Source organism: Cyclopterus lumpus, chromosome 18, assembly GCF_009769545.1.
Source record: "Cyclopterus lumpus isolate fCycLum1 chromosome 18, fCycLum1.pri, whole genome shotgun sequence".
Classification (NCBI taxonomy): Eukaryota; Metazoa; Chordata; class Actinopteri; order Perciformes; family Cyclopteridae; genus Cyclopterus; species Cyclopterus lumpus.
In genome coordinates, this window is record NC_046983.1 from 8,823,588 (window position 1) to 8,846,194 (window position 22,607).

A 22,607-nucleotide genomic window follows, 5' to 3' on the forward strand; every position below is an offset into this window, starting at 1 on the left:
GCCGTTGTTGTTGGTGCGGCCGTTGTTGTTGGTGCGGCCGTTGTTGGGGCGGCTGTTGTTGTGGGTGCAGCAGTTGTTGTCAGTGCGGGAGTTGTTGTCGGGGCGGCTGTTGTTGTCGGTGCAGCCGTTGTTGTTGATGCGGCTGTTGTTGGGGCGGCTGTTGTTGTGGGTGCGGCTGTTGTTGTCGGAGCTGGAGTTGTTGTGGGTGCAGCTGTTGTTGTCGGCACAGCTGTTGTTGTCGGTGCAGCCGTTGTTGTTGGTGCGGCTGTTGTTGGGGCGGCTGTTGTTGTGGGTGCGGCTGTTGTTGTCGGAGCTGGAGTTGTTGTGGGTGCAGCTGTTGTTGTCGGTGCAGCCGTTGTTGTCGGTGCGGCTGTTGTTGTCGGTGCAGCCGTTGTTGTCGGTGCGGCCGTTGTTGGGGCGGATGTTGTTGTCGGAGCTGGAGTTGTTGTGGGTGCAGCTGTTGTTGTCGGTGCAGCCGTTGTTGTTGGTGCGGCTGTTGTTGGGGCGGCTGTTGTTGTGGGTGCGACTGTTGTTGTCGGAACTGGAGATGTTGTGGGTGCAGCTGTTGTTGTCGGCACAGCTGTTGTTGTTGGTGCAGCCGTTGTTGTTGGGGCGGCTGTTGTCGTCAGTGCGGCCGTTGTTGATGGTGCGATTGTTGTCGGTGCGGCCGTTGTTGTTGGTGCGGCTGTTGTTGGGGCGGCTGTTGTTGTGGGTGCGGCTGTTGTTGTCGGAGCTGGAGTTGTTGTGGGTGCTGCCGTTGTTGTCGGTGCAGCTGTTGTTGTCGGTGCAGCCGTTGTTGTTGGTGCGGCTGTTGTTGGAGCGGCTGTTGTTGTCGGAGCTGGAGTTGTTGTAGGTGCAGCCGTTGTTGTCGGTGCAGCCGTTGTTGTCGGTGCGGCCGTTGTTGGGGCGGCTGTTGTTGTGGGTGCAGCAGTTGTTGTCAGTGCGGGAGTTGTTGTCGGTGCAGCTGTTGTTGTCGGTGCAGCTGTTGTTGTCGGTGCAGCCGTTGTTGTTGGTGCGGCTGTTGTTGGGGCGGCTGTTGTTGTCGGAGCTGGAGTTGTTGTGGGTGCAGCTGTTGTTGTCGGCACAGCTGTTGTTGTCGGTGCAGCCGTTGTTGTTGGTGCGGCTGTTGTTGGGGCGGCTGTTGTTGTGGGTGCGGCTGTTGTTGTCGGTGCAGCCGTTGTTGTCGGTGCAGCCGTTGTTGTCGGTGCAGCCGTTGTTGGGGCGGCTGTTGTTGTCGGAGCTGGAGTTGTTGTGGGTGCAGCTGTTGTTGTCGGTGCAGCCGTTGTTGTTGGTGCGGCTGTTGTTGTGGGTGCGGCTGTTGTTGTCGGAGCTGGGGTTGTTGTGGGTGCAGCTGTTGTTGTCGGTGCAGCCGTTGTTGTCGCAGCGGCCGTTGTTGGGGCGGCTGTTGTTGTCGGTGCAGCCGTTGTTGTTGATGCGGCTGTTGTTGGGGCGGCTGTTGTTGTGGGTGCGGCTGTTGTTGTCGGAGCTGGAGTTGTTGTGGGTGCAGCTGTTGTTGTCGGCACAGCTGTTGTTGTCGGTGCAGCCGTTGTTGTTGGTGCGGCTGTTGTTGGGGCGGCTGTTGTTGTGGGTGCGGCTGTTGTTGTCGGAGCTGGAGTTGTTGTGGGTGCAGCTGTTGTTGTCGGTGCAGCCGTTGTTGTCGGTGCGGCTGTTGTTGTCGGTGCAGCCGTTGTTGTCGGTGCGGCCGTTGTTGGGGCGGATGTTGTTGTCGGAGCTGGAGTTGTTGTGGGTGCAGCTGTTGTTGTCGGTGCAGCCGTTGTTGTTGGTGCGGCTGTTGTTGGGGCGGCTGTTGTTGTGGGTGCGACTGTTGTTGTCGGAACTGGAGATGTTGTGGGTGCAGCTGTTGTTGTCGGCACAGCTGTTGTTGTTGGTGCAGCCGTTGTTGTTGGGGCGGCTGTTGTCGTCAGTGCGGCCGTTGTTGATGGTGCGATTGTTGTCGGTGCGGCCGTTGTTGTTGGTGCGGCTGTTGTTGGGGCGGCTGTTGTTGTGGGTGCGGCTGTTGTTGTCGGAGCTGGAGTTGTTGTGGGTGCTGCCGTTGTTGTCGGTGCAGCTGTTGTTGTCGGTGCAGCCGTTGTTGTTGGTGCGGCTGTTGTTGGAGCGGCTGTTGTTGTCGGAGCTGGAGTTGTTGTAGGTGCAGCCGTTGTTGTCGGTGCAGCCGTTGTTGTCGGTGCGGCCGTTGTTGGGGCGGCTGTTGTTGTGGGTGCAGCAGTTGTTGTCAGTGCGGGAGTTGTTGTCGGTGCAGCTGTTGTTGTCGGTGCAGCTGTTGTTGTCGGTGCAGCCGTTGTTGTTGGTGCGGCTGTTGTTGGGGCGGCTGTTGTTGTCGGAGCTGGAGTTGTTGTGGGTGCAGCTGTTGTTGTCGGCACAGCTGTTGTTGTCGGTGCAGCCGTTGTTGTTGGTGCGGCTGTTGTTGGGGCGGCTGTTGTTGTGGGTGCGGCTGTTGTTGTCGGTGCAGCCGTTGTTGTCGGTGCAGCCGTTGTTGTCGGTGCAGCCGTTGTTGGGGCGGCTGTTGTTGTCGGAGCTGGAGTTGTTGTGGGTGCAGCTGTTGTTGTCGGTGCAGCCGTTGTTGTTGGTGCGGCTGTTGTTGTGGGTGCGGCTGTTGTTGTCGGAGCTGGGGTTGTTGTGGGTGCAGCTGTTGTTGTCGGTGCAGCCGTTGTTGTCGCAGCGGCCGTTGTTGGGGCGGCTGTTGTTGTCGGTGCGGCCGTTGTTGTTGATTCCACTGTTGTATGCAGCACTATGAGTTTTTACAAGAAACATTGGATGAGATGTTCCCAAGGAATTTACTGTAACTTCTTGTTGTTCACTAGAACTTTTAACTGTGAACCTTCAAAAGTATTTGATTTAACTTCAAACAACTTACCTATCAGAATCAGGAGAATAGATACTATCTTTCCAACACCCATCTTGTTTTTTTCTGAATCTATAAAATTAAACAATACAGAAACTTTTTTTAAGACACATTATGTCAAAAGCTATTGCGCTTCATTCGTTACGTTTTAAAAAGATAAAACAATATCTGTAGCAATCAACTTTTTTATTTATTAATCTTTTTTTATTTATTTTAACAAATGATAATGAACTTAATTTCACTTTGAACTGTGGCTATCAATTATTTCTAGGAGAAGGCACAGTTCCCTTCACCAGCCTCAATGTAAATCAATGCAATACAACGTTCTTCTTTTGTGTTTTCAGAATTTAGTGCTTACACTGAACCCTGTCTGAAAAGTTCCTCCTTATTCTTCACACCTCAGCAACAAATTTCTTCTCATTTACCATCTTCATTTTCTCATGTGTACTTTTCATGAAGATCTTATCCACGTTTGAGCTAATGGAACATACATGTGTACAATCTCTACTGCTCTCAAGCATCAACCAGGCTGAAATTTCCTAGAGCAAAGCACTCTTTTCTTTTCTTATCTGCACTCAAATTCCATGAATGAGAAGGATGAAAACAGATTGCTGCATGGACCGGTACTGTATTACATTTTTTATAAAGATTTAACTTTGAGGGAAGTTGATTTTGAGCAGCCAAATATGGATACAATCCGACCCTCTGGCTTAAAATCTAACGTCTGGAAGAATTTTGCTAATTCTTCCACCCTACTCGGAAAGAGCAAAGCCAATCATGAACCAAATTGCACCTTTTATTGGACACGGATTTGTGCCCTTACTGAGTCATTGAGAAAAAGGCATTTTCCCTATGTTGCACACTTTGAAACCTAGATCCATTATTTATCACGTAACATGTTGTTTCTGGACATCCGTTGGCACAGAATATTGTGTCACCGGAAACGTGCTCTCTATCAATGTATACTTTTATTTAAAAATATTCTTAGCTATATAATTAACGCAAACTCGGTCTGGATACGCGGCATCAAATGGATTGGTAGATGAACCAATGTAAAATTACTTAATTAAAGCTTATTTATGCTAACTACTGTACAGTAGTAGCACGAGTACAGTGTTTGCTCCAGGTGTGAGTGAAGGTGCTGAGAAAACGTCACAAAAAAGAGTAATTTGAACTCTCGCAACAATCCCCCTTTCAGTTTGTATGGATCTATTTTCTGACAATAATATCAATAGATTTAAGAATGTACTTACCCAAAATGACAAGATATGAGATGAAAAGTTATGAATTCCTCCTCTTTCTGCTCTCAATGTTTTAAACTATTTCAGTGTTTTATAATTCAGTCTGTCACTGTGCAAACCTTTTACCTTATGTGACAGTCCGAATCTATGAAGTTATTTATATTGAAACGGAATAAAGGTTAGTGACGTACCTCATATGTTGAGTTACGTCATATGTTTTTACTTGTGATGAAGAGAAAAAAGAGTGTAATTATAGGACACTCCCTTCTTTTGACGTGTGAATTTCTGGTGCATATGAATGTTGAAAGAAGTTCTACCAGCATGACAGTAAAACAAAGCTATAAATAAAGAGTAGTGACGCAGCAATGGAGCAGATATTACCATGTTAAATTTCAGCTTTTTTTAGACCTTTTTTAGAGTACACAATGTACATTAATGCCATAATTTCATGTTCATACTAGCCAAAATATGGAAGTATGATGAAAAAACAGTAAAGGATACAGTGTAAGATTATTTGTTACTATACACAATTTCTCAAAACTTCCCAGCGGTATATAAGATTAATTGTTAATATTATTATTTGAATTGACACACACCCCTTGTACTTGGATGGAAGACATACAATTGATTGATGTATCAACCAAAGTTTAACTACATTTTTTAACTTTTGCTAAAGTTGAATCTTGTCCATTATGAGTCAGTGAGCTTCCAGCTGTAGGTAGTAACTAGCTCGCTTACAGTGTTTGCTCCAAGTCTGATGGTGCTGACTGAAACTCTACAAAAAAGGTTTAAACTCCATCCCGAATGCACAATCCTTTAAATTATAGAAGATAATTAAACTTATTGTTACACCTTTATCTCCATTAGTCCTGATGGAGATTCATCTGCAGACGAGGTCCAGTCGCCTCCATCAGGACTGATAACGGCACAAACTTTGTTGGAGCTAACCGAGAGCTGAAGGAAAGTCTGGCTGTTGTGAATCATAGCAAAATTCAGAGGTCTTTGGTCCAGGAGGGCATACAATGGAACTTTAACACTCCAGCAGCTTCCCATCAAGGCGGCATCTGGGAGCGCCTGATTCGTTCAGTGAAAAGTGTCCTCACCTCAATTCTTCAACAGCAAACTTTGGACGACGAAGGGCTCCAGACCATGTTCAGTGAGGTTGAGGCAATACTAAATGATAGACCCATTACAAGATGACCCAGATGACCTTGAAGCTCTCACACCAAACCACATTCTAATTTTAAAGGGCAAACCAATCATACCAACAGGACTGTTTGATAAAGATGATCTATACATCAGGAAAAGATGGAAGCAAATACAGTACATGGCTGAACTGTTTTGGAAGAGATGGATCTCTGAGTACCTACCGATGATGCAAGAGAGACAAAAATGGACAAGGCCAAGAAGAAGCCTCACTAATGGAGACATAGTTCTTGTTGCAGACTCCACAGCTCCAAGAGGATCTTGGATGATGGGAAAAGTGTTGGATGTAAGACCAGATGCAAAGGGTCTGGTGTGTTCTGTGCAGCTTCAAACAAGAACAAGCATTCAAGAGACGCCGGTGACAAAGCTCTGTCTGCTATTGGAAGCAGCAGTTTAGCATCATGGACTAATGCTTTCTCTACCTCTATCATTCTCTACCTCTATTTTCTCTCTTATTTTTCTTTTTGTAGGTTCATCAAGAAGATTCACTTATTCCCTAATATTTTCTAGTTTGCCATTGAATTGTATGTTGCAGGAATAGCTCCATTTGAGAATAGTATGTAATTGTGATTGTATGCAAAATTAGGGGCCGGAATATTGGAGCTATTTATTTGATATTAGTATTTAGTTGTTTTATTGACAAGTAGTATTGTTTAATCATTCAGGTTGTTTGCTTATTTAGGTTAGCTGTTTTGATATATTAGAATAGCTTTTTTCTTGTGATAGTTTTTAGTTTAGTTTAATTCTTTATTGTTGTTGTCTAGATATATTTAGTCTTTTGGTTGTTCATTTGTTCGTTAATTGGGTAACACTGTGGGCACCTGTGGTTATATGTAGGAGTAGGCAGGTACAGGACCAGCATGCACCTGGGTAGGCCTATGGTTTTTTTTACCAGCGCAGGAGAGGCAGCGTTAGGAGTTCCTTTGTTCTTTTGTTTGTTTGCTTGTTTTGTTTAGTTAAATAAATTATCAGAAAAACGGATTCCTGAATGGACAATGCTTTCTTTTGGCTGCGTAAACCACAAACCCATGGTGCGTCAGTGGCAATTTGATTCATATTTGTTTTTGATTTATTGGACAAATGGCCACTACACTTGGCTTTATCAAGATTTATCTTGCCTCTCAAAAGATGACAGGGAGCTACCTCCTCTATGGACCATCCTCCTTAGTTATACCTAATAATGTATTTAATTAAGTAAAAAAGTTTTTAACGATTTCAGTATCTTTCAATTCAGTCCACGTCACATCTGTCATATTGCAAATCTTTCCCCTTATGTGATACAATAACAAAACGCTTTTACAATGAAATGGAATGAAGGCTAATGACGTGATTCATGCATGATATCTTTTTTTAGAAAGAACATCACGATGAATGACATACAAGGGGTGGCTCATTATAATGGAACTCCCTCCCATCTTTTGTTCTGCATTATTTGCATTCCTACTGCGTGAATGGAGAAAGACGTTTCACCAGTGTAAAACCAAGCCTCGTTTCAAAAATCGATTTTCCTTATTTGTTATGAACCCAATATCATGACATTGCTGAAACATGGCTCCAGTAAATCATAGATGATGAATTTAAAATTGACAATTTGGTTCTTCATAGAGCGGAAAAAGCTTAGAGAGAAGCAAACAACATTTAAAGGCCTCCCTTTGCTCTGACTATAAACTGTGAAAAGTCTTCCTGATGTCGCTCATAGTTTTTTTTAAGAGCCATTGTGAAGCTCAAATTGTGAGGCTAGGTCTATTGGCGAGGTCAAAAATGGGCAAACCGTTGGACCATCAGTGAACTATGTTGAGCAGCAGAGCAAACAGCTGTGGTGAGACTGTACCAACCCGTCACTCAAAGCGACCACGCCCTCAATTATGTTTAACTTTAAGCTTGTATATATTTAAAACAGGTGAGTTATTAATTAAGATCATATATAGTTGTCATATATATTGTATCCATATTTGGCTGCTCAAAATCAACTTCCATCACCAAAACTCTGTTAATATTTAGCCTAATTTGGAACATTGTGTATTACATCTGATGCGATCAGGGGCAGCCGTAAGGAATGGACATACAGGTGTCACATAATTGAGAAAGGCGAGGAGCAAACATGGTTGCTTTTGCTACAGGATCTAGGAAGCTCAATCTGAATGATACATCATTTTCACATATTAGTGATATCCTGCTACAACCTTTTCACTGAAATCCTAGTTTTCTTTCCTGCGTGTCTATCATAATGGTCAGTGTAACCTTTCCTTGGACAGTTTGGTAAAAATACACTGTTTTGGGTACAAACACACTGCAGGAAAGAATAAGTAGAAATCTTTATCAAAAATGTGATCCAGTACCAGTTCTTGCAGCGATGTCTTTGCATCCTTCCCATTCATGGAATTTGAGTACAGATAAAAAAGAAAAAACAGAACTTTGCTCTTGGTTGATGCTTGTGAACAGTAGAGATTGTTGCACCTAAGTACTTGAGGTATAAGTACACATGTATGTTCCATTATCTCTAACGTGAATAAGATCTTCAAATTTAAACACAAAAAGAAAGATTAATGAAGAAAAAAGTTGATTGCTGCAGGTATTGTTTTATCTATTTAAAATTTAATGAATGAAGTGCAAAAGACTTTGACTTTGACATAATGCCTTAAAAGTTTCTGTATTGTTTAATTTCATAGAGTCAGAAAAAAACAAGATGGATTTTGGAAAGATAGCATCGATTCTGCTAGTTTTGATAGGTAAGTTGTTTGATGTTAAATCCAATACTTTTGAAGGTTCTAAAATACAGTTACAAGTTCAAGTGAACAACACAAATAAAGTTAAGGTGAAGTCTTTGCCAAAATCTCATCCAATGTTTCTTGTAAAAACTCATCTCAGTGGCACAGACAACAGCAGAATCAACGACAACTGCAGCACCCACAACAACTCCCACACCGACAACAACGGCGGCACCTACAACAACTCCCGTGCCGACAACAACTGCCGCGCCAACACCCACACTCACCAGCTGGAGGCGGCCTCCGTTGCCGTGCAGAACCTCCAGGCCCAGGTCCAGCCGCTCCACGCTTCAGTGGAGATCCTGACTCATCAGCAGGCGGCGTCGGCAGACCAACAAGCCGAGATCCTGCTACAGCTGCGGGGGTTGACGGTGGCCCTCACCACCCAGCCGCTGAACCATCCTGTGAACCTGCCCCCTGTGGATCCCATCCCAGTTAACCCTGCGGTTTCTAACCCAGTACCCCGGGAGCCGAGCCTCTCCAGCCCACGACCGTTCGAGGGCGATCTTGAGACTTGTGCCACCTTCATCATGCAGTGTGAGTTGGTTTTCGCTCACCAGCCGAGCAGGTTCACCTCTGACGCTCCCAGTGCTGCAACTACAGTTACCACTACAACAAGGCTATTGACTTTCAGATCTCAAGAAGAGACATTTACAAGTGATTTGCTGGATCCATCATCTGCAGCGTTTCAAAATCGAGCCACATTTATAGTCAACAGTAAGTAATAAATAATAGATATACGTATATTATTATTGAAATAAAGTTTTCTGAAGTTTAAGGGTTTGTGACTGAACTTAAACTTGTCCTCTCCACTGTTGTGGTTGCCTGGTTCTTTATATCTGGGAGTGAACTGCTGCGATAGAGTGAAGCTTCGGCACTTGCATGCATTTGTTGTTCCTATAAAGTATTTATGCTTGCCTCTAAGAAAAAAGAAATGGCTTCTTTGTCAATTTTAAAAGGAGACCTTTAGAAATAAAGAGTGAATGGCAAGTTCTAAGAAGATGTATGATAAATAAAAATATATTATCTTAAAGTGGTAGCCTTAAGTCTTTCACAACCTACCTATCTATTAAAATGCTTCCTATTTATGAGAGTCATTTTGAAAATGAAAAATGCGCGCTTCTGGTGCTGATTTAATAACAACGTGTCTGGTGGTGTGTGAATAGATAGAATAATCTCATAGGCAAGTACACTTTGCACCCCTCCCAGTTCTCTTTCTTAACAAACCTGATTAACTGACACACCAACAGCTGAGGCTCATTGTAAGACATTAATCATTCCCTGATAAACTTCCCACCAAATTCGCAAAGCATCAAACGAGAGATGATTTAAATTCTTCAAAGACTTTTTATTCTGATCATTGTAAAGTTTCTGACAAATATTGTACAAACATTTAGAAATCTCACAGAATTCAGCTATGCATGAATACATAAATACACCTTGAATAAATAAAACAAATTGACTGCAATATTTTGACATATATGCCGTATATATAATGATGATAAAACTATTTGGTTCACGGTTGGTTCCACGACTCATGATGACCTGCAGTGTTGTTCCTTTAATTAACTTTAGACACATGTTCCCTTTACAATATGCTCTCTGATATTTCTATGCAATGTAATGTAATGATATGGAATAAAGTGAAACCTAGAAACGTGTTAAGATTGACATAAACCTAATCCACTGTCTTAAATATGTGCAGTAATTGCAAAATGAAATGTGATAGTAAGTTTATATGACGCTGTACAAGACTTCTTTGACAAGAATCAAGAAGTCATTTTTCATGCCAGTGATGGCAGTCATGCAATAATGCAAATTCAAACAGTAATCAGCAATGACGCTATTGCTGGCTTGACAGGATCCATGACATCAGCACAAGGAAGGATGCAGTGATGAGACTGATGTTGTGGCTTACTCCACTTGAAACCTCTGTAAAGGTTGAGAAAAGAAAACAAGACATTGCTTTAAAAAATTAAAAAAGGAATCTATAATCTAAAAAAAAGTGGTAGCAGTCAATATTGCTTACGTGTGCCATCAAAATAAATGGAGTTGTTGTCAATGTTGAAGGTTCTGATGATACAAGCTGCTGCAACCAAAACTTTTCGAATCTCAGTGCCATTAGGAGCAGATGTTAATGGAAAATAAATGAGTGAGTTTTGGATGATTGATCCATTACTGCAAAAGAAATTACAAAATATTATATTGTTTCATTCGTATACATTCATGATTAGTGCTGTTAGGATTTTATCTTAATAACATAAACAAATTACCTGAATGAAATCACACGGATGTTGCGGAACGAAGGAAAAGCTTCTTTGAGTAAAGGTCTGAGCTGCAGAAATACAAACAAATCATTTGTTACTACATTTATTTAATTTGCTTGTGTTTTACTTGTGCATTGGCTTTTTAATTCAACTACATTTGGCGGTAGTATCACTATTCCAATGTTTTCAATGACTACCAGATAATATATCTGTGTTCTATTTACTGTAAATTACATAGTTTTTAATTTGAAACAGGAAAAAAAATCTATCATCTAATACTTACTGTTGACTCTATCAATACAGCTCGACTTTGAAACGCTGCAGATGATGGAACGTGCAAATCACTTGTAAATGTCTCTTCTTGAGATCTGAATGTCAATAGCCTTGCTACGACTGCTTCTGTTGTTGTGGGTGCAATTGTTATTGGGGCGGCTGTTGTTGTGGGCACAGCTGTTGTTGTTGGTGCAGCCGTTGTTGTTGGGGAGGCTGTTGTCGTCGGTGCGGCCGTTGTTATGGGTGCAGCTGTTGTTGTCGGTGCAGTCGTTGTTGTTGGTGCGGCTGTTGTTGGGGCGGCTGTTGTTGTGGGTGCGACTGTTGTTGTCGGAACTGGAGATGTTGTGGGTGCAGCTGTTGTTGTCGGCACAGCTGTTGTTGTTGGTGCAGCCGTTGTTGTTGGGGCGGCTGTTGTCGTCAGTGCGGCCGTTGTTGTCGGAGCGGCTGTTGTTGACGCCGCGGCTGTTATCGGTGCGGCTGTTGTTGACGCAGCGGCTGTTGTCGGTGCGGCTGTTGTTGTGGGTGCTGCCGTTGTTGTCGGTGCAGCTGTTGTTGTCGGTGCAGCCGTTGTTGTTGGTGCGGCTGTTGTTGGTGCGGCTGTTGTTGTGGGTGCGGCTGTTGTTGTCGGAGCTGGAGTTGTTGTTGGTGCAGCCGTTGTTGTCGGTGCAGCCGTTGTTGTTGATAAGGCTGTTGTTGGGGCGGCTGTTGTTGTGGGTGCGGCTGTTGTTGTCGGAGCTGGAGTTGTTGTGGGTGCAGCTGTTGTTGTCGGCACAGCTGTTGTTGTCGGTGCAGCCGTTGTTGTCGGTGCGGCCGTTGTGGGTGCGCCTGTTGTGGGTGCGCCTGTTGTGGGTGCGGCCGTTGTTGTCGGTGGAATTGTTGTCGGTGCAGCCGTTGTTGTCGGTACGGCCGTTGTTGTTGGTGCGGCCGTTGTTGTCGGTGCGGCCGTTGTTGGGGCGGCTGTTGTTGTGGGTGCAGCAGTTGTTGTCAGTGCGGGAGTTGTTGTCGGTGCAGCTGTTGTTGTCGGTGCAGCCGTTGTTGTTGATGCGGCTGTTGTTGGGGCGGCTGTTGTTGTGAGTGCGGCTGTTGTTGTCGGAGCTGGAGTTGTTGTGGGTGCAGCTGTTGTTGTCGGCACAGCTGTTGTTGTCGGTGCAGCCGTTGTTGTTGGTGCGGCTGTTGTTGGGGCGGCTGTTGTTGTGGGTGCGGCTGTTGTTGTCGGAGCTGGAGTTGTTGTGGGTGCAGCTGTTGTTGTCGGTGCAGCCGTTGTTGTCGGTGCGGCTGTTGTAGTCGGTGCAGCCGTTGTTGTCGGTGCGGCCGTTGTTGGGGCGGATGTTGTTGTCGGAGCTGGAGTTGTTGTGGGTGCAGCTGTTGTTGTCGGTGCAGCCGTTGTTGTTGGTGCGGCTGTTGTTGGGGCGGATGTTGTTGTGGGTGCGACTGTTGTTGTCGGAACTGGAGATGTTGTGGGTGCAGCTGTTGTTGTCGGCACAGCTGTTGTTGTTGGTGCAGCCGTTGTTGTTGGGGCGGCTGTTGTCGTCAGTGCGGCCGTTGTTGATGGTGCGATTGTTGTCGGTGCGGCCGTTGTTGTTGGTGCGGCTGTTGTTGGGGCGGCTGTTGTTGTGGGTGCGGCTGTTGTTGTCGGAGCTGGAGTTGTTGTGGGTGCTGCCGTTGTTGTCGGTGCAGCTGTTGTTGTCGGTGCAGCCGTTGTTGTTGGTGCGGCAGTTGTTGGAGCGGCTGTTGTTGTCGGAGCTGGAGTTGTTGTAGGTGCAGCCGTTGTTGTCGGTGCAGCCGTTGTTGTCGGTGCGGCCGTTGTTGGGGCGGCTGTTGTTGTGGGTGCAGCAGTTGTCAGTGCGGGAGTTGTTGTCGGTGCAGCTGTTGTTGTCGGTGCAGCCGTTGTTGTTGGTGCGGCTGTTGTTGGGGCGGCTGTTGTTGTCGGAGCTGGAGTTGTTGTGGGTGCAGCTGTTGTTGTCGGCACAGCTGTTGTTGTCGGTGCAGCCGTTGTTGTTGGTGCGGCTGTTGTTGGGGCGGCTGTTGTTGTGGGTGCGGCTGTTGTTGTCGGTGCAGCCGTTGTTGTCGGTGCAGCCGTTGTTGGGGCGGCTGTTGTTGTCGGAGCTGGAGTTGTTGTGGGTGCAGCTGTTGTTGTCGGTGCAGCCGTTGTTGTTGGTGCGGCTGTTGTTGTGGGTGCGGCTGTTGTTGTCGGAGCTGGGGTTGTTGTGGGTGCAGCTGTTGTTGTCGGTGCAGCCGTTGTTGTCGCAGCGGCCGTTGTTGGGGCGGCTGTTGTTGTCGGTGCGGCCGTTGTTGTTGATTCCACTGTTGTATGCAGCACTATGAGTTTTTACAAGAAACATTGGATGAGATGTTCCCAAGGAATTTACTGTAACTTCTTGTTGTTCACTAGAACTTTTAACTGTGAACCTTCAAAAGTATTTGATTTAACTTCAAACAACTTACCTATCAGAATCAGGAGAATAGATACTATCTTTCCAACACCCATCTTGTTTTTTTCTGAATCTATAAAATTAAACAATACAGAAACTTTTTTTAAGACACATTATGTCAAAAGCTATTGCGCTTCATTCGTTACGTTTTAAATAGATAAAACAATATCTGTAGCAATCAACTTTTTTATTTATTAATCTTTTTTTATTTATTTTAACAAATGATAATGAACTTAATTTCACTTTGAACTGTGGCTATCAATTATTTCTAGGAGAAGGCACAGTTCCCTTCACCATCCTCAATGTAAATTAATGCAATACAACGTTCTTCTTTTGTGTTTTCAGAATTTAGTGCTTACACTGAACCCTGTCTGAAAAGTTCCTCCTTATTCTTCATACCTCAGCAACAAATTTCTTCTCATTTACCATCTTCATTTTCTCATGTGTACTTTTCATGAAGATCTTATCCACGTTTGAGCTAATGGAACATACATGTGTACAATCTCTACTGCTCTCAAGCATCAACCAGGCTGAAATTTCCTAGAGCAAAGCACTCTTTTCTTTTCTTATCTGCACTCAAATTCCATGAATGAGAAGGATGAAAACAGATTGCTGCATGGACCGGTACTGTATTACATTTTTTATAAAGATTTAACTTTGAGGGAAGTTGATTTTGACCAGCCAAATATGGATACAATCCGACCCTCTGGCTTAAAATCTAACGTCTGGAAGAATTTTGCTAATTCTTCCACCCTACTCAGAAAGAGCAAAGCCAATCATGAACCAAATTGCACCTTTTATTGGACACGGATTTGTGCCCTTACTGAGTCATTGAGAAAAAGGCATTTTCCCTATGTTGCACACTTTGAAACCTAGATCCATTATTTATCACGTAACATGTTGTTTCTGGACATCCTTTGGCACAGAATATTGTGTCACCGGAAACGTGCTCTCTATCAATGTATACTTTTATTTTAAAATATTCTTAGCTATATAATTAACGCAAACTCGGTCTGGATACGCGGCATCAAATGGATTGGTAGATGAACCAATGTAAAATTACTTAATTAAAGCTTATTTATGCTAACTACTGTACAGTAGTAGCACGAGTACAGTGTTTGCTCCAGGTGTGAGTGAAGGTGCTGAGAAAACGTCACAAAAAAGAGTAATTTGAACTCTCGCAACAATCCCCCTTTCAGTTTGTATGGATCTATTTTCTGACAATAATATCAATAGATTTAAGAATGTACTTACCCAAAATGACAAGATATGAGATGAAAAGTTATGAATTCCTCCTCTTTCTGCTCTCAATGTTTTAAACTATTTCAGTGTTTTATAATTCAGTCTGTCACTGTGCAAACCTTTTACCTTATGTGACAGTCCGAATCTATGAAGTTATTTATATTGAAACGGAATAAAGGTTAGTGACGTACCTCATATGTTGAGTTACGTCATATGTTTTTACTTGTGATGAAGAGAAAAAAGAGTGTAATTATAGGACACTCCCTTCTTTTGACGTGTGATTTTCTGGTGCATATGAATGTTGAAAGAAGTTCTACCAGCATGACAGTAAAACAAAGCTATAAATAAAGAGTAGTGACGCAGCAATGGAGCAGATATTACCATGTTAAATTTCAGCTTTTTTTAGACCTTTTTTAGAGTACACAATGTACATTAATGCCATAATTTCATGTTCATACTAGCCAAAATATGGAAGTATGATGAAAAAACAGTAAAGGATACAGTGTAAGATTATTTGTTACTATACACAATTTCTCAAAACTTCCCAGCGGTATATAAGATTAATTGTTAATATTATTATTTGAATTGACACACACCCCTTGTACTTGGATGGAAGACATACAATTGATTGATGTATCAACCAAAGTATAACTACATTTTTTAACTTTTGCTAAAGTTGAATCTTGTCCATTATGAGTCAGTGAGCTTCCAGCTGTAGGTAGTAACTAGCTCGCTTACAGTGTTTGCTCCAAGTCTGATGGTGCTGACTGAAACTCTACAAAAAAGGTTTAAACTCTATCCCGAATGCACAATCCTTTAAATTATAGAAGATAATTAAACTTATTGTTACACCTTTATCTCCATCAGTCCTGATGGAGATTCATCTGCAGACGAGGTCCAGTCGCCTCCATCAGGACTGATAACGGCACAAACTTTGTTGGAGCTAACCGAGAGCTGAAGGAAAGTCTGGCTGTTGTGAATCATAGCAAAATTCAGAGGTCTTTGGTCCAGGAGGGCATACAATGGAACTTTAACACTCCAGCAGCTTCCTATCAAGGCGGCATCTGGGAGCGCCTGATTCGTTCAGTGAAAAGTGTCCACACCTCAATTCTTCAACAGCAAACTTTGGACGACGAAGGGCTCCAGACCATGTTCAGTGAGGTTGAGGCAATAGTAAATGATAGACCCATTACAAGATGACCCAGATGACCTTGAAGCTCTCACACCAAACCACATTCTAATTTTAAAGGGCAAACCAATCATACCACCAGGACTGTTTGATAAAGATGATCTATACATCAGGAAAAGATGGAAGCAAATACAGTACATGGCTGAACTGTTTTGGAAGAGATGGATCTCTGAGTACCTACCGATGATGCAAGAGAGACAAAAATGGACAAGGCCAAGAAGAAGCCTCACTAATGGAGACATAGTTCTTGTTGCAGACTCCACAGCTCCAAGAGGATCTTGGATGATGGGAAAAGTGTTGGATGTAAGACCAGATGCAAAGGGTCTGGTGTGTTCTGTGCAGCTTCAAACAAGAACAAGCATTCAAGAGACGCCGGTGACAAAGCTCTGTCTGCTATTGGAAGCAGCAGTTTAGCATCATGGACTAATGCTTTCTCTACCTCTATCATTCTCTACCTCTATTTTCTCTCTTATTTTTCTTTTTGTAGGTTCATCAAGAAGATTCACTTATTCCCTAATATTTTCTAGTTTGCCATTGAATTGTATGTTGCAGGAATAGCTCCATTTGAGAATAGTATGTAATTGTGATTGTATGCAAAATTAGGGGCCGGAATATTGGAGCTATTTATTTGATATTAGTATTTAGTTGTTTTATTGACAAGTAGTATTGTTTAATCATTCAGGTTGTTTGCTTATTTAGGTTAGCTGTTTTGATATATTAGAATAGCTTTTTTCTTGTGATAGTTTTTAGTTTAGTTTAATTCTTTATTGTTGTTGTCTAGATATATTTAGTCTTTTGGTTGTTCATTTGTTCGTTAATTGGGTAACACTGTGGGCACCTGTGGTTATATGTAGGAGTAGGCAGGTACAGGACCAGCATGCACCTGGGTAGGCCTATGGTTTTTTTACCAGCGCAGGAGAGGCAGCGTTAGGAGTTCCTTTGTTCTTTTGTTTGTTTGCTTGTTTTGTTTAGTTAAATAAATTATCAGAAAAACGGATTCCTGAATGGACAATGCTTTCTTTTGGCTGCGTAAACCACAAACCCATGGTGCGTCTGTGGCAATTTGATTCATATTTGTTTTTGATTTATTGGACAAATGGCCACTACACTTGGCTTTATCAAGATTTATCTTGCCTCTCAAAAGATGACAGGGAGCTACCTCCTCTATGGACCATCCTCCTTAGTTATACCTAATAATGTATTTAATTAAGTAAAAAAGTTTTTAACGATTTCAGTATCTTTTAATTCAGTCCACGTCACATCTGTCATATTGCAAATCTTTCCCCTTATGTGATACAATAACAAAACGCTTTTACAATGAAATGGAATGAAGGCTAATGACGTGATTCATGCATGATATCTTTTTTTTAGAAAGAACATCACGATGAATGACATACAAGGGGTGGCTCATTATAATGGCACTCCCTCCCATCTTTTGTTCTGCATTATTTGCATTCTTACTGCGTGAATGGAGAAAGACATTTCACCAGTGTAAAACTAAGCCTTGTTTCAAAAATCGATTTTCCTTATTTGTTATGAACCCAATATCATGACATTGCTGAAACATGGCTCCAGTAAATCATAGATGATGAATTTAAAATTGACAATTTGGTTCTTCATAGAGCGGAAAAAGCTTAGAGAGAAGCAAACAACATTTAAAGGCCTCCCTTTGCTCTGACTATAAACTGTGAAAAGTCTTCCTGATGTCGCTCATAGTTTTTTTTAAGAGCCATTGTGAAGCTCAAATTGTGAGGCTAGGTCTATTGGCGAGGTCAAAAATGGGCAAACCGTTGGACCATCAGTGAACTATGTTGAGCAGCAGAGCAAACAGCTGTGGTGAGACTGTACCAACCCGTCACTCAAAGCGACCACGCCCTCAATTATGTTTAACTTTAAGCTTGTATATATTTAAAACAGGTGAGTTATTAATTAAGATCATATATAGTTTTCATATACGAGGAAACTAGTTGTAGAGAACAAAAACATATTTTTTCAGGCTGTGAACATGCAGCCTGCAATACACTTCACTTCACTGCTACTCGCGGGTCCTCCTCAAGACAACAACAGTCTTTAGCAGTTAATGTTCACACAGACATTTAATTCAGCATGTTGGAACCTGAACAAAGATAAAGATAAAGATAAGATAAAGAGGTTTTTATTGTTATTGTTGTTATACAACGGAATTTCGTTTGATGGCCCACAGCCTGCCAGTAGCAGCAAACAACAAAGATATATATAATGTACAAGATAAAAATACACAAGGATAAACAAACAAACATACACAAGAGGAATACAAAATGTTAGTAAAAAAGTAAAATAAGATAGAATGTGTGAGTTTTGTTTTGCATTTAAAGTTCTGTACCTTTTCCCCGATGGCAGGGAGACTGTGACCTGGGTGGGTCGGGTCCTTGCTGATGTTGCTAACAGATCATCTGTATCCTGTCATTTGTTCATTGCGAGATTCTTTCTAAAAAAAGATATCATGTATGAATTATGTCATTAGCATTCATTCAATTTCAATGTAAAGGCATTTATTAATGTGTCAAACGAAGGGAAAGATTTGCAATATGATAAATGTGACGTGGACTGAATAAAAAGATACTGAAATCGTTAAAAACGCTTTTTATTATAATTAAATACATTATTAGGTCTTTATATAACTAAGGAGGATGGTCCATAGAGGTAGAGGAGTTAGCTCCCTGTCATCTTTTGAGAGGCAAGATGTGTTCAGGAGAGAGTTTAAACCTTTTTTGTAGAGTTTCAGTCAGCACCATCAGACTTGGAGCAAACACTGTAAGCGAGCTAGTTACTATCTACAGCTGGAAGCTCACTGACTCATAATGGGCAAGATTCAACTTTAGCAATAGTAAAAAAATTTAGTTATACTTTGGTTGATACATCAATCAATTGTATGTCTTCCATCCAAGTACAAGGGGTGTCAATTCAAATAATAATATTAACAATTAATCTTATATACCGCTGGGAAGTTTTGAGAAATTGTGTATAGTAACAAATAATCTTACACTGTATCCTTTACTGTTTTTTCATCATACTTCCATATTTTGGCTAGTATGAACATGAAATTATGGCATTAATGTACATTGTGTACTCTAAAAAAGGACTAAAAAAAGCTGAAATTTAACATGGTAATATCTGCTCCATTGCTGCGTCACTACTTTTTATTTATAGCTTTGTTTTACTGTCATGCTGGTAGAACTTCTTTCAACTTTCATATGCACCAGAAATTCACACGTCAAAAGAAGGGAGTGTCCTATAATTACACTCTTTTTTCTCTTCATCACAAGTAAAAACATATGACGTAACTCAACATATGAGGTACGTCACTAACCTTTATTCCGTTTCAATATAAATAACTTCATAGATTCGGACTGTCACATAAGGTAAAAGGTTTGCACAGTGACAGACTGAATTATAAAACACTGAAATAGTTTAAAACATTGAGAGCAGAAAGAGGAGGAATTCATAACTTTTCATCTCATATCTTGTCATTTTGGGTAAGTACATTCTTAAATCTATTGATATTATTGTCAGAAAATAGATCCATACAAACTGAAAGGGGGATTGTTGCGAGAGTTCAAATTACTCTTTTTTGTGACGTTTTCTCAGCACCTTCACTCACACCTGGAGCAAACACTGTACTCGTGCTACTACTGTACAGTAGTTAGCATAAATAAGCTTTAATTAAGTAATTTTACATTGGTTCATCTACCAATCCATTTGATGCCGCGTATCCAGACCGAGTTTGCGTTAATTATATAGCTAAGAATATTTTAAAATAAAAGTATACATTGATAGAGAGCACGTTTCCGGTGACACAATATTCTGTGCCAAAGGATGTCCAGAAACAACATGTTACGTGATAAATAATGGATCTAGGTTTCAAAGTGTGCAACATAGGGAAAATGCCTTTTTCTCAATGACTCAGTAAGGGCACAAATCCGTGTCCAATAAAAGGTGCAATTTGGTTCATGATTGGCTTTGCTCTTTCTGAGTAGGGTGGAAGAAGTAGCAAAATTCTTCCAGACGTTAGATTTTAAGCCAGAGGGTCGGATTGTATCCATATTTGGCTGCTCAAAATCAACTTCCCTCAAAGTTAAATCTTTATAAAAAATGTAATACAGTACCGGTCCATGCAGCAATCTGTTTTCATCCTTCTCATTCATGGAATTTGAGTACAGATAAGAAAAGAAAAGAGTGCTTTGCTCTAGGAAATTTCAGCCTGGTTGATGCTTGAGAGCAGTAGAGATTGTACACATGTATGTTCCATTAGCTCAAACGTGGATAAGATCTTCATGAAAAATACACATGAGAAAATGAAGATGGTAAATGAGAAGAAATTTGTTTGTGAGGTGTGAAGAATAAGGAGGAACTTTTCAGACAGGGTTCAGTGTAAGCACTAAATTCTGAAAACACAAAAGAAGAACGTTGTATTGCATTAATTTACATTGAGGATGGTGAAGGGAACTGTGCCTTCTCCTAGAAATAATTGATAGCCACAGTTCAAAGTGAAATTAAGTTAATTATCATTTGTTAAAATAAATAAAAAAAGATTAATAAATAAAAAAGTTGATTGCTACAGATATTGTTTTATCTATTTAAAACGTAACGAATGAAGCGCAATAGCTTTTGACATAATGTGTCTTAAAAAAAGTTTCTGTATTGTTTAATTTTATAGATTCAGAAAAAAACAAGATGGGTGTTGGAAAGATAGTATCTATTCTCCTGATTCTGATAGGTAAGTTGTTTGAAGTTAAATCAAATACTTTTGAAGGTTCACAGTTAAAAGTTCTAGTGAACAACAAGAAGTTACAGTAAATTCCTTGGGAACATCTCATCCAATGTTTCTTGTAAAAACTCATAGTGCTGCATACAACAGTGGAATCAACAACAATGGCCGCACCGACAACAACGGCTGCACCGACAACAACGGCCGCACCGACAACAACGGCCGCACCGACAACAACGGCCGCACCGACAACAACAGCCGCACCGACAACAACAGCCGCACCGACAACAACGGCCGCACCGACAACAACGGCCGCACCGACAACAACGGCCGCACCGACAACAACGGCCGCACCGACAACAACGGCCGCACCGACAACAACGGCCGCACCGACAGCAACAGCCGCACCGACAACAACAGCCGCACCGACAACAACGGCTGCACCGACAACAACGGCTGCACCGACAACAACAGCCGCACCGACAACAACGGCTGCACCGACAACAACGGCCGCACCGACAACAACAGCCGCACCGACAACAACGGCTGCACCGACAACAACGGCTGCACCGACAACAACAGCTGCACCGACAACAACAGCCGCCCCAACAACGGCTGCACCCACGACAACGGCCGCACCCATAACAACGGCCGCACCCACAACAACGGCAGCACCGACAACAACACCTGCACCGACAACAACTGCAGCACCCACAACAACAGCCGCACCCACAACAAATGCCGCACCCACAACAATCGCACCATCAACATCGGGCGCACCGACGGCAACAGCCGCACCCACAACAACGGCCGCACCCATAACAACGGCCGCACCGACGACAACAGCCTCCCCAACAACAACGGCTGCACCAACAACAACAGCTGTGCCGACAACAACAGCTGCTCCCACAACATTTCCAGTTCCGACAACAACAGTCGCACCCACAACAACAGCCGCCCCAATAACAATTGCACCCACAACAACAGCCGCACCGACAACAACAGAAGCAGTCATAGCAAAGCTATTGACATTCAGATCTCAAGGAGAGACATTTACAAGTGATTTGCACGTTCCATCATCCGCAGCGTTTCAAAGTCGAGCCGTATTGATAGAGTCAACAGTAAGTATTAGATGATAGATTTTTTTCCTGTTTCAAATTAAAAACTATTTAATTTACAGTAAATAGAACACAGATAAATTATCTGGTAGTCATTGAAAACATTGGAATAGTGTTACTACCGCCAAATGTAGTTGAATTAAAAAGCCAATGCACAAGTAAAACACAAGCAAATTAAATAAATGTAGTAACAAATGATTTGTTTGTATTTCTGCAGCTCAGACCTTTACTCAAAGAAGCTTTTCCTTCGTTCCGCAACATCCGTGTGATTTCATTCAGGTAATTTGTTTATGTTATTAAGATAAAATCCTAACAGCACTAATCATGAATGTATACGAATGAAACAATATAATATTTTGTAATTTCTCTTGCAGTAATGGATCAATCATCCAAAACTCACTCATTTATTTTCCATTGACATCTGCTCCTACTGGCACTGAGATTCGAAAAGTTTTGGTTGCAGCAGCTTGTATCATCAGAACCTTCAACATTGACAACAACTCCATTTATTTTGATGGCACACGTAAGCAATATTGACTGCTACCACTTTTTTTTAGATTATAGATTCCTTTTTTAATTTTTTTAAGCAATGTCTTGTTTTCTTTTCTCAACCTTTACAGAGGTTTCAAGTGGAGTAAGCCACAACATCAGTCTCATCACTGCATCCTTCCTTGTGCTGATGTCATGGATCCTGTCAAGCCAGCAATAGCGCCATTGCTGATTACTGTTTGAATTTGCATTATTGCATGACTGCCATCACTAGCATGAAAAATGACTTCTTGATTCTTGTCAAAGAAGTCTTGTACAGCGTCAGATATACTTACTATCACATTTCATTTTGCAATTACTGCACATATTTAAGACAGTGGATTAGGTTTATGTCAATCTTAACACGTTTCTAGGTTTCACTTTATTCCATATCATTACATTACATTGCATAGAAATATCAGAGAGCATATTGTAAAGGGAACATGTGTCTAAAGTTAATTAAAGGAACAACACTGCAGGTCATCATGAGTCGTGGAACCAACCGTGAACCAAATCGTTTTATCATCATTATATATACGGCATATATGTCAAAATATTGCAGTCAATTTGTTTTATTTATTCAAGGTGTATTTATGTATTCATGCATAGCTGAATTCTGTGAGAATTCTAAATGTTTGTACAATATTTGTCAGAAACTTTACAATGATCAGAATAAAAAGTCTTTGAAGAATTTAAATCATCTCTCGTTTGATGCTTTGCAAATTTGGTGGGA

At 41.9% G+C, this 22,607-nt stretch overlaps 1 protein-coding gene and 3 long non-coding RNA genes across 4 annotated transcripts; 1 reads left to right on the plus strand and 3 right to left on the minus strand.

The window, feature by feature from the left end:
- Positions 1-2,644: 2,644 nt before the first annotated feature.
- LOC117747671 lies at positions 2,645-4,329 on the minus strand. Its single transcript, XR_004611455.1, has 3 exons — positions 4,117-4,329; positions 2,876-2,935; positions 2,645-2,749 (listed from the first exon to the last, which is right to left on the minus strand). It is a non-coding gene; the product is annotated as an uncharacterized LOC117747671 (long non-coding RNA).
- Positions 4,330-9,593: 5,264 nt separating this feature from the next.
- On the minus strand, positions 9,594-10,820 carry LOC117747660. Its single transcript, XR_004611444.1, has 4 exons — positions 10,629-10,820; positions 10,352-10,413; positions 10,108-10,256; positions 9,594-10,010 (listed from the first exon to the last, which is right to left on the minus strand). It is a non-coding gene; the product is annotated as an uncharacterized LOC117747660 (long non-coding RNA).
- Positions 10,821-12,832: 2,012 nt separating this feature from the next.
- Positions 12,833-14,508, minus strand: LOC117747672. The gene is made up of 3 exons (XR_004611456.1): positions 14,305-14,508; positions 13,064-13,123; positions 12,833-12,937 (listed from the first exon to the last, which is right to left on the minus strand). It is a non-coding gene; the product is annotated as an uncharacterized LOC117747672 (long non-coding RNA).
- A 3,813-nt stretch (positions 14,509-18,321) lies between these two features.
- LOC117748146 (insoluble matrix shell protein 4-like) lies at positions 18,322-22,383 on the plus strand. The gene is made up of 7 exons (XM_034557778.1): positions 18,322-18,325; positions 18,945-18,996; positions 20,178-20,237; positions 20,364-21,349; positions 21,564-21,625; positions 21,721-21,869; positions 21,967-22,383. The coding sequence occupies exons 1-4, from the start codon at positions 18,322-18,324 to the stop codon at positions 21,289-21,291; spliced, it is 1,044 nt and encodes a 347-aa protein (XP_034413669.1). The 3' UTR covers positions 21,292-21,349; positions 21,564-21,625; positions 21,721-21,869; positions 21,967-22,383.
- The last annotated feature ends 224 nt before the right edge of the window (positions 22,384-22,607 follow it).

Bases quoted from the DNA above. Each gene is read 5' to 3' on its own strand.
- LOC117748146 (XM_034557778.1), top strand. The intron at 18,997-20,177 runs GTAAGTACATTC...TTAATTTTATAG, and splicing joins CTCATATCTTGTCATTTTGG to ATTCAGAAAAAAACAAGATG. The intron at 20,238-20,363 runs GTAAGTTGTTTG...AAAAACTCATAG, and splicing joins TATTCTCCTGATTCTGATAG to TGCTGCATACAACAGTGGAA.